Source organism: Phalangium opilio, unplaced genomic scaffold (assembly GCF_054372755.1).
Source record: "Phalangium opilio isolate 3A_F unplaced genomic scaffold, DU_Popi_V2 ptg000042l_1, whole genome shotgun sequence".
NCBI classification, from domain to species: domain Eukaryota; kingdom Metazoa; phylum Arthropoda; class Arachnida; order Opiliones; family Phalangiidae; genus Phalangium; species Phalangium opilio.
Genome location: NW_028324166.1, coordinates 7,853,619 through 7,865,447, shown reverse-complemented (window position 1 = coordinate 7,865,447; position 11,829 = coordinate 7,853,619). Strand labels below are relative to the sequence as shown.

The window sequence follows — 11,829 nt, the reverse complement described above, 5'->3', positions numbered from 1 at the left end:
CTACCTATGTCACCTTATTAAACCAAGTGAAGTGAAATAATTGTTAAATATATATTATAACCACTACACCACAGACACGTGGTAAGTCTAAGTTTTTCAAGAGATCTAACTAATTATTATGTCCAATCAAGATGGTTAAAACATGTTTCTACCTGGGCTCGAACCTGCGACTTTCCGCTTGTGAAGCGGACATGATAACCACTACACCATAGATACGTGGTAATACTGAGTTTTCCAAGAGATCTAGCTAATTCTTTTGCCCAACCACGATGGTCAAAACATGTATCTACCAGGGCTTGAACCTGGGACCTTCCGCGTGTGAAGCGGACGTGATAACCACTGCACCATAGATACGTGGTAGCACTAAGTTTTCCAAGAGATCTAGCTAATTCTTATGTCCAATCACGATGGTCAATACATGTATCGACCAGGGCTCGAACCTGGGACCTTCCGCGTGTTAAGCGGACGTGATAACCACCACACTACAGATACGTAGCGATACTGAGTTTTCCAAGAGATCTAGCTAATTATTATGTCCAATCACGATGGTCAAAGCCGTACTTCTGTAATTAAGTAAAATTAACATACTTAGACTTAATTGTTTTGATCAAGCTGGCCGATAGCACACCCTGAATACTTAATTGTTAATTTAAGATAATTCCGAAAAGTATCTTCGCTGTAGTTTTTAAGTTATCGGTGGGGAAAAATCACGAAAAACCCATGTTAATCTCCATAGGAAATTAGCAAAAGCGGGTGAATATTACTTTAACCATGAGTGAATCATATACTAGCTCCCTATAAGTTACTCAGCCACACTGGCCTAATGTATCCAGCGTTTCCTTCCCGCCAAAAAAGTGTTACCTATATGCGACCTACAGTGAGAGAAAATAACACTTCTCCCGGCGCTTACGTATTTCCGGTAAAAAACCGGAAAAGGAGATCAACCAATGAAACTTTGAACTGAAAGGTAGTTAGTATAAGCAGACGACGCTTCAGAAATGTTGTGATTGTTTGCGGACGGTTCAGAGTCGTATTTTATCTTTGAAATTATTTTAATGGGTTAGGGTTGGCGCAATAGAAAGTTTTATTTTTTTCGCATTAAAATGGCAGAATTTTGGATATTTTTTGACAAAGCCCAAATGATAGAAACTCATTTAAATTCAGACTTCAGAGCGTTGCCTTCGGAATAAAAAATTTTATTCCGTAGGCAACATTCAGAGGCAGGAACTATTTATGGTGAGAGAACCAAACTTTATCAAAAAATTAGAGCTAAACAACAACTTAATAGTCATCTCGAAAACCTTACTAAACTTTTTAATAATGCGTCTAAAGAACTAATAGAAAAACTTAATGAAAGGCCCAACCCATTTTTAACGAAGCCTGTTGTGAAACCAAAATTATTTTTCAATAAGCAAAAGAATGAATGTGACGCAAAGAAGTCAAACCTCCAAAACCGTTAATACCATTTGGAACTATCGTCACTTTCAAGTTCTCGATATATTAATTTCAAAGCCCTAAGAGAGGGCGCCGTCTACTATCACTTTCACCCGCCTCCCCTCCTCTCGACTACTATTCGGAAGAAAATGCTGGATACATTAGGCCAGTGTTACTGAGTAACTTATAGGGAGCTAGTATATGATTCACTCATGCTTTAACGTTACAAAACGGTATCAAGTCATATCTACAAGGGCCTACCGGCCCTGTAGAATTTCCAAGGTTCTAAGAGACAATTTTGGACAGAGCTTATTAAACGTTTAACATTAACATTAATAAACATATATATTTCGATCCGCGAGAACTTAGTCTCGCCGATTTGGTCTTGGAACAATTTGTTCTCAGGACAATTGGGTCTCGAGACAATTGGGTCTCGGGACACTTCGGTCTCGAGACAAATTGGTGCCGGTACAATTGGGTCTCGGTACTCATTGGTCCCGGAAAAATTGGGTCTGGGGACAAATTGGTCTCTGGACACGAAAATCTCGTTTTAAGAAATTATCACCCCTTCAGCAATTACTTAACTCAGCCAAATTTAACCCAACCAAACCAAACCAAACCAAACCTAATCTGACCTAACCTAACCGAACCTAACCCAACCAAACCTAACCTAAACTAACCAAACCTAACCTAAACTAACCAAACATAACCTAATCAAACCTAAACTTACCAAACCTAACCTAAACTAACTAAATCTAACTTAAACTAATCAAACCAAACCAAACCTAACCAAACCTAACCTAACCAAAGATAAGAAGATTATTTATATAATGAGCTTGAAAAGCCCGCCTCTTAGCACGAGCAATTTATTAACAACAATACAATAATATAAATATTTTGGAAAAGGTGGCAACGAATTATTGGGACCATTGTTTTGGAAAAGGTGGCAACGAATTATTGGGACCATTGTTTTGGAAAAGGTGGCAACGAATTATTGGGACCATTGTTTTGGAAAATGTGGCAACTAATTAGGTAACCAAATAATCATCAAACCGTTCCCGAGACCAAATAATCACGATACCAAATAGTCCCGAGAGCAAAAAATCACGAGACCTAATAGTCCCGAGACCGTAAAATCACGAGACCAAATAATCACGATACCAAATAGTTCCGAGAGCAAAAAATCACGAGACCTAATAGTCCCGAGACCAAAAAATCACGTGACCAAAAGTCACGGGACCAAAAAATCACGAGACCAAAAGTTACGGGACCAAAAAATCACGAGACCAAATGGTCCCAAGACCAAATCGGAGAGTCCAATTAGTCCCAAGACCAAATCAGCGAGACCAATTCAGCAAGACCAAATTTTCCTGTTCCGTCTATATTTATATCCTGACTGATTTTTTCATCAACACACAACCCACACCTTTTTACACAGGATCCAGGGTCGTTACTCATTAGGAAATATTTTCCCAATCCAAGATTCCTGGGCCATCTTAGAAAATGGTAGCCAGAAGTATTTGAAGGATTTTATTGTTACCTTACAATTATCGGTATTGAAGGTTTTAGGTTTAGTAACGAAAAATTCCTGAGAATCTGACTAATTCCTCATTCTCATCAAAAAATTCGTTTTTGGATAGTTACAAACAGCCTTCACTGACATGTACGATATAAGATTTGGGTTCATTGAGGTATTTGCGAAATTATTATTTTTTTTTTACTTAACATGTTTTTTTATCAAAAGCCACATTTCTGCCCTAGGAAACGAAGGCTTTGGAATCCGCCATTCAAGTATACGATATGCTGACAGAGTTCTACAGTAAAAGGTTCAATTTGAGGTAGTCTAGATGAAGTTTATTAAAATCCTGAATGCTAACAATTTTCTTTTTACATGAAGCATTGGTTTTTTTCCTTTTTCACAAGAGCATATCAAGGCATTTCGGGAAGGAGGCGACTTACCAGAGGTGAAAACACTCTTGAAAAGCAGTAGTACCTTTTTCCCATTTTAATCCAACATAACCCAATATTTAATTGCAATCATTGCAATTAAATATTACGCCGCGTTATTTCACATATTGTTATTAGACTTCCGCGTAGATAACAAAAAAAATTTAGTTTTCTCAATACAGAGCCGGGAAAGACAAAGCGCTCGTTAAAGAACGACAACAAGAAGTGATATCTAGTTTGTTAGGGAAAGGTATAAGATGCCTAAGTATTCGCGCGCCATAGTCCCAGTCCCCATTTCAAAATGCAAGGGGGACGTAAAAGGAGGCCGGGTTATTTCGCCTATCCTCAGTCGGAGAGTCGCGCTGACGTTAGTTTTCAAGAACCAATGAGATGCTGATTGTAATTTAGAGGCGGGGACTAACTCCGGACCTACGTCTGGACTGGAGATAAAGCTGGAAATGTGGCTAATTTATACCTTCTCCCTATAAACTAGATATCACCTCTTGACGACAACTTGTCATTTTACAGACAATGGACTTCTTGATGTTTCCTCTTCAAGCAGAGAATTTCGTTTCTCCTCAAATCAGGGCAAGAATGACGGTCGCCTATGACTCGGTGGCCACCGTCATCGTCTCTTCAGTCCCGGAAATGACAAAGAAACCATCTCTGTCTTTCCTCAACATGGAAGGGCCGGTAAATCTTCTATATCTAAGTCCAGACTGACTGATAATCAACGCCCAGCCCAAACCGCTAGACCTGGAAGGCTGAAAATGTGCAGGAACGTTACTCATAAGTAGTAGGCGCGTACAAAAAAATATTTTTCCAATTTGCCGCCATCTATAAAGGCGCAAAGAAATGTAAAAGAATCTTCTCTATGCAACAAAGTCCGCAGCAAATCAACCGATTTCGCAAATATTTAGTACACTGGTTACCTTTAAGCTATAGACGGGCTGAATGGTCTTTTGGGTTCGATTTGTTGCATGTTTTTAAATGGCGGCCAGAAACTTAAAAACCTTTCTTTATGGAATAATGTCCGCGTGAAAAGTCCCGACGGGCTGACGGGCAATGCCGAGTGCCTTCGCTCTTAGGGTGCTACAAAAAATTAGTCATCAGTAAAATCTACCCATTCTCAGGCCCGGATCGCCCATAAGGCAGACCGGACAGCTGCCCAGGGCCCCGCTGTTGGGAGGGGCCCCGCTAAATATCAAAGGTCCCCCGTCCCGTGCCGTTTCAGAATTGGAAAATTTTTCCTTTAAATTTATTTCAAAAAATCGAACTGTTCGAGAATTCTGATTATGCAGCCTCAATATTTTGCACAAATTGAAGGGGGGGCATCTATAAAATTCATCATCTTATAGATCATTCCGAAACTTTTCACTTGCTGTGCAAATTAAAACCCAACATTATGTTGAATGGCCAATATTTAGAAAAAAACCCTTAAAACTTTATTGGACAAGTATATTGATTAAATTCCACAAAATATTTGAATTATATTGAATTTATTTTTGTCACAATAAAACTGTGATGTTGAGTCCATAGACCGGGTACAATTTTATTGTCCAAAGATTACATATAAGGTGTCAAAAACACAGAGTATAATGTTATTCGAATGCGGAATATCGTTCAATTGTTCAAATAACCTTGAGCAATAAGAAACTCGTACAATATGTATTTTCAGGTTTTTATGGAAACATTGTGCAACATTTATTGCAAATGATGTTCCATTTCGTAAAAAATATTGTGGATTTGAACTTTGCAGAAAAGTTAGTCTGGATAACGTTAATTTTTACTTTGTAACTAAAACAACGGGCCCACGTTTTTACATTAACATACCACTGGGAACATAATAGAAAGCCCATGTTGCAATGAAAACTGGACTTAAGGGGACCGTATACGCTCAATAATTGGCTCAAAAAAACGTTCAAATATATTGCCACAATATTTTTTTTTTGGAAATTGATCATCATTTAGGGTAAATTTTGTACAATACTTGCGTAAAAAAATCTGAACGAGTGTTTATCGCGCAAAATGTTATTCGAACAATTGAACAATATTTCGCTTTTGAATAACATTAAAGTTTGTGTATTTGACGCTTTATATGTAATGTTTAGACAATAAAATTGTACCCGGTCTAAGAACTCAACATCAGCAATTTTACTGTGATCAAAACATATTCAATACAATTGAATATATCATGTTGAATTTAATCAATATATTTGTCCAATAAAGTTCTAAGGTTTTTTCACAATATTGAGCTTCAAACATCTTGATGGATTTCGGAGTAAATTAGTAAAAAGTCTTGGGAATAATTTTTAAGACGATGAATTTTTTAGATGTCCCCATTTAATTGCGCAAAAAATTGAGCGTGTAAAGGCCACATAAAAACTTTCCCAAGAACGAGAATTATAAGCGTTCGTGAATGGTCATAACCCATGCAGACGATGCGCTAGCAGTTTTGTGAAGCGGGAATGCGTGATCTATTTGACCATGCCACAATTATGTGTGGAACCTATATATTATAAGCAGACGACATTCTGACATAAAGTCCTCGAGCCTCGAGGATTTTGTCAATGATTTCGATATTAATAAATAAATATAGAATTTTTCACCTATACTAAAAACAGAAATTAATTACCTTACACGAAGTTCACTTCAATAATGGTTAGTACTGTGGACATCATCTATGAAGATAAAACCCGAAAAAAAAAGCTTTGCAAGAGTGAAGAGGCGTGAATTTTTCCCCCTCCCGACGCGCGCTAGTCGCGAAGAGAAAAATTTTTCCTCTCGAGAGAGAACAGTGATAAATGGCCACTGCCAAGATAATCTGACATTTCCTAGAAACGGCGGGATTCAACTGTATTTCGCGCAAGTGAGAAGCCGCTGCATAAGATACAACCATGATGCGATTGTAAGAAAACCGGTTTTACGCACATTTTTCTCAGTACGCGACGCTAGTGTTTTTATTTTCACCTCTCTGCCTCGCTTTTCGGGAGGAACGGTACCGTTTCTAGCCTGTAAAAATACTTCATAGATGATGGCCGGCGCGAGGTAGGGAGAAGTGAACTTCGTGTAAGGTAATATATTTCTGCTAAAAATCAGGGGCCTCGCGTTAGCAATCTGCCCTGGGCCCCGCATTGGCTTGATCCGGGCCTGCCCATTCTTTATATCATTTTGATGGAAGTTCTTATTATACGCGAGCGACGCCGAGGGTAACAGCTAGTATTCAATATTTTAACACTAAAAGATTTTTATTGGATAAACGTTTAAGCAAGAACTAAAGAGAAACGCCCTAAAAATTAGGTAAAAATCGTGCACTGTACAATAAGAATTGAGATAGTTTTTAATAATAATAGATATATTTAATAATTATGAACTTAAGAAATTAGAGTTTTATTAAATTGGTTCGTATTAAACTCTAGGAGAAATCTTTTAAAATAATAAAGCTTAAAGGAATGGGCGTCAATAGTACTTTTATAAAGATAGTGGTACTACTGAAATTAAAATAGAAGCGATAGTTTTCATTTTATAATTAAAATAAAATTTTATATGGACATCACCATTAACCCCTATCTCTAAACTTCACTGTCGTGCTTGGCTAGACCTGTCAGATGGTTGGCTGGTTTAAATAGACGTTTAGCCAATGAGATTTTAGCACTTCAAGCAGAAGAATTTAGGTCGGATTTTTTTTTGTCTGACAACTTAGTCTTCAAGTATGTTTAGCTCTCGTTAGTCGTTTCGTTGATCAATTTGAATCAAAATTAATTGCAGAAATGCCAAGTTGTATTATAAAAGACTGTCTAGGTGTGCGGTTAGTTTTTATACTGTTCCCGACCTGATTTTGCATAAAAATGGTTACGATATGCCACGAAGCCCACGATTCGCTAGCGTACTAGGCCTTTGCTACGGCGCTACCATATTATCTCTACGGGCGCTACCAACGTAACTTGTCGCCGGTCTAGCGCTCAAACGGGTAATAGTCGAGCTTACTTTTTAGTAGAAGCTTGTCCTATAGATACCTCGGCCAATAAGATGGAGGACTGAATTAATATATGAGAGTGACGTATCGCACTCTCTCTGGCTCTGCGGAAAAGCACCATACAGGCGCGATAAGGTCCTCAATGCAATTAGTATTTTTGATTTAATTTAAAATATACTTAATGTAAAATTTTTCCAACTCTCGAAATCTTGGTTTTGGGTGAAATTAAAGGGATTACAGCCAAAAACGTTTATTGGTGAACCATTCCTTTAATGCTTTTTAAAATAAACTGTCGTCATTGGAATTAATAATAAAAATAGTTTTAATGATTTATAATAAAAATAAGGTAACCCTGGCTGGGTTTAATTTAAATAATGGTTTATATTTACGAATGATTAGACCCGCACAAAAGCGTCCGGCGCGAAATTGTAGATCGTTCAGGTAACCGGCGCTACTGTTACAGAATTGCACCGACAATAGTTTAAATCATGTCTGATATTAACTCATACTGTCTCACGGTCCTCGCCCTGAAATGCAGTTCGCCTTAGTTTGGATGACGAGCCTATTGGCGGTTTCAATCATCTTGGCTTTAGCCACTCCCAGGAAAAAAAATGGCCGCACGTTCATCTTTACTCTTATTGATATGCTATGGAGAAACTGTCTGATTTTCTTCTACGAACGTAAGATATTTCAAATTAAAAGTAACGAGATTTATCACAAAAATGACTTCACAGCGTTCATGTCGGTTGAAAAAGCGATCACGTGGCGAATAGCTGCTATGTCCTGGTTGATAGCCACCAGTTTCATTTTCTTCGAAATATCAGGCAACCTGAAATCGGATTTTACAGAGAAAGTCTACGATACCGTGGACACCATCGACGAACTCGTCAAACAGGATTTCCATAACGTCTTCTTCTGGGAAGCTTCTGACGAATTCACTTCCTTACTCAGAAAGGTTAGGGTCGTTATATTAACGAGGGTCGTTTCATGAAACCTGTGATGCAATAATTTGCATATCTAGGCAAGGTCAAACGAGGAGCAATACGGGAAACTATTGAATGGAATTCCACCCACGTCCATGCTCTCTGTAGAGAGTGCCGTTTTGGGAGAAGAGTTCGCGGATATTGCGAAAGCCAATGGACGTGATAGAAAGTTTATGGTCATGTCGACACTTATCCTTCATGTTATGCTCTTGGAAAACGCAGCAATGAGCGAGAAATTGCAATACGCCGAGAAATACTACTTGTCGCCTTCAATAGAAAATAACCTTTTGGTTTTCGCTGTTTCCAACAATTTCTCGCGATCTAAGTACATGGAAAACGTCAACAGAATGTAAGAAACTTAAATTTCGAGTCACAAAAACATCAGGACTGTTCGAAAAAGCACAGCCAGGCGGGTTTTATCGCGTTCTATTTTTTATAATTAGCAGTAGCGTCAGGAGCAGATGACAAAGGAGTCTCGGACGCTAGCTTCCACAATATAGAGGGCAATGGGACCCGCGTACGTCACAGCTGTAGCGGTATCGTTTGCCATAGAGGCGCTATCAGACATTATAGCAGACGATGCTTTTGGTGGATTATATCTGGCACCAAAGTCTGCTGGGAATTTTTTTTTGTAATAACGGACTAACGGTGGCTACTGAGGTTCGTCTTACCCGATCGCGACATAAATAAACACAATATAATTACTTCATTCAAACAGCTGTAATCGTTTTGTGACCTTAAAGGTAGGAATTAATTGACTGCTACAAGAGGTTGGAAACGAAATCACTGTCTCTTACTTTTTGGGTTTTAAAAGATCGTGAGTGATTTCTTTTCCCAACCTCTTGTAGCTATCATTTAATTCAAGAAGAAATTTAGAAAAATTTGGCACTGAAACACATTTTAGTTTTTTAATAGTGTACATACGTTACTCGCTGGGCTTTTCATTATCAATTTTAGTCTAAAAAAAAGATTAAAAAGTCGTTGAAATCCATTTTTTAACTCTAATACTCGTTAAGCCTAGGCTAATTATAAGCAGACGATACGTATTTTTAAAGAGAGGCTCCAGACGCGATTTCCCAGATCTCCTTTCGAGACTTTGCAGCCACGCTATTGGTTGGAAAATAAAGCTCAAATTTCCTACGAGAGGTGGCACTGGCATAATGATTTTGGTTAATAACCGTGACGTTCGCGGATCCCATTGCCCTCTACATTATGGAAGCTAGCGTCCGAGACTCCTTTGTCATCTGCTCCTGGTAAAACCGAATGAAATCCGTGGGTTTTTTGGATGTGTTTTTTGGATGATTACTCTAAAAACATAATTCCATTAAAGGGAGGGTGAAATGGAAAATCAAGTGATTTTTATAGATTCTTCTGCAAATTATAAGACCAGTCTGCATAGTGAAAAATTCAGGAAATACTTCCGAATGATTTTAAAATTCAAATTACGGTCAGATTTTAAGGATAAATTTAAATTAAAATAAAAATCACGTAACACCTTGCCCTTTTATTAACAAAATTCTCGTGGCACGTTCCGTGTGAATGAAATTTATCACGAGATTTGATAAAATTTGCACGCCGCACGCGACGTGACAACCGTAGCGCGAGACAAGGAGCGTGCCACGAGAATTTTGTTAATAAATGTGCAAGGCGTTACGCGATTGGTCGGAGGTCCTTATTTAAAATTATCCTTAAAATCTGAACCTAATTTGAATTTTAGAATCACTCGTAGTTATTTTATGGATGTTTCAGTATGCAGACTGGTCTTATAATTAGTGGAAGAATCGAAAAAAAAATCACTTGATTTTCCCCTTCACCCTCCCTTTAAGCGATCGGCTTCGTCGTTAATCACATCCAAATGAACCGGTAAGTCATTATATTCAGTTATTTCAGTACATATTTACTCCGTGTGGTTATGTAATAACCAATGGCGTTCTGCGTTGATACCCAGTTATTTAGTCATTCGGATGCACTCGAATAGGCAGTGCACGCGATTACCTGGATAATGCAATCGCAAAGGGGACTGCAGTGACAGCTTTGCTGAAGAATTGAAGTTCAGTATAAAGCTCGAGTTCTAAAAGGAATTATGAAACGTATTTTATAAGAGTTTGTAGAAGTGTAGAATACTTTTTGAACTCGCCCTGGAAATGAAGAATTTCGCATTGTTTGATTGTCCCGTATGAGTAGTATATATCGTTTCTGACTTACACCAGTTTTACGACTTCAGAACCAGTTTTTGTGTACATACACAGACTTCAGCAACCACGATTTTCTATACCGTGTTGCAAGACTTTCACATAAACTGAAAGACTAAGCTGTTAAACTGCCAGCTTCTAGAAAGAAAGGGTAGCTTTATTGTAGCTATCATAAGCGACATCTTTGGAAAAGAATTGGTAGGCTAAAGACGCATATTTTCTTTGCGTTTTTACTATTTTCAACGATTTACGAAAAGAAAAAACTGTACCCAGTGAATATTGAATACAGCAGGCATTAATCTGGCACTCTTCGTAACTTTAGAGTGTATGCCAGACACTGTATATAGCCTTAGACCACTGTTGGGTGCTTTACAAACTTAGCACATTGGAAACCACACGGAGTATTGGAAAATGATTTTTGCCCTTGTTATCCTCAGGGTTGAGTTATTTGCCGAAAACGACCTCGCATTCAGAACTATATACAAATCTCGCTACTCCATCGATGTCCTTCAATGGAGAAAGCCCCAGGATGACTTTTCTTCGATATCTGTCAAGGAAATTGAAAGCCTCCTATTGATCTACTTCGTGGGAAACGCGATCGTCTTATTGGCACTGATTTTGGAAAATATATTTACACTTCTGCAGATGTCGTTGAAGAAGTCAAAGCCGAAAAGACGCGCTTTAAGACGAGACAACCATAAAGTTAACCTTTACAATCTAATGTATCACTAGTTAATAACCTTCCGAACATAATTCATTAACTCCGTTCTCTATAGAATAATTAGCATATGTACGAACAGGTTTTGACTACATACAATTAATAAGATCAGTGTAAAATTCACTGACTGAAGGTTCAGATGTTAAAATATATTTTACTATGAAAGACACGATTGTAACCGTCAGCTGTTTATAAACATTATCTATTTGCGAAAGAAAACATTTCTGCAACATTTTCAAATACATATGAATACTATTACACATTGTACAGAATGTTCCCAAAAGGGTGGTAGGAGCTTAGTAAAGTGGTATCCATGGCCGTTTTGGAGGCGAAAATTTTCCATTAGCACTGTCTTTCCATTTCTTACTTAAATTTAAAGGGCCATTCGTGAAACACTTTAAACATATCTTGTAAACGGTAGCCCGGACGTTAAAATGTTTAAGAATATTTTCTACTTTAATTTTCCATATAAACCAAACTAGTTCGATCCTTTCACGCATTTTTTGAAACACCCTCAACGATGATCTGCATTCATCCCTTAATAGATTCTCTTTCCGCATTCTGACTCACTACAAAACA

At 37.9% G+C, this 11,829-nt stretch overlaps 1 protein-coding gene and 1 non-coding gene across 2 annotated transcripts; one reads left to right on the top strand and one right to left on the bottom strand.

Moving 5' to 3' along the window:
* Nucleotides 1-281: 281 nt before the first annotated feature.
* Nucleotides 282-354, bottom strand: TRNAV-CAC (transfer RNA valine (anticodon CAC)). Its single transcript has one exon. It is a non-coding gene; the product is annotated as a tRNA-Val (tRNA).
* Nucleotides 355-3,912: 3,558 nt separating this feature from the next.
* On the top strand, nt 3,913-11,264 carry LOC149678865 (uncharacterized). Its single transcript, XM_089835952.1, has 6 exons — nt 3,913-4,074; nt 7,790-7,798; nt 7,896-8,037; nt 8,092-8,312; nt 8,379-8,689; nt 10,970-11,264. The coding sequence occupies exons 1-6, from the start codon at nt 3,913-3,915 to the stop codon at nt 11,262-11,264; spliced, it is 1,140 nt and encodes a 379-aa protein (XP_089692078.1).
* Nucleotides 11,265-11,829: the final 565 nt, after the last annotated feature.

Bases quoted from the DNA above. Each gene is read 5' to 3' on its own strand.
- LOC149678865 (XM_089835952.1), top strand. From the start codon at position 3,913: ATGGACTTCTTGATGTTTCCTCTTCAAGCAGAGAATTTCGTTTCTCCT. The intron at 8,038-8,091 runs GTAAGATATTTC...ATGACTTCACAG, and splicing joins TCTGATTTTCTTCTACGAAC to CGTTCATGTCGGTTGAAAAA. The intron at 8,690-10,969 runs GTAAGAAACTTA...TGTTATCCTCAG, and splicing joins ATGGAAAACGTCAACAGAAT to GGTTGAGTTATTTGCCGAAA.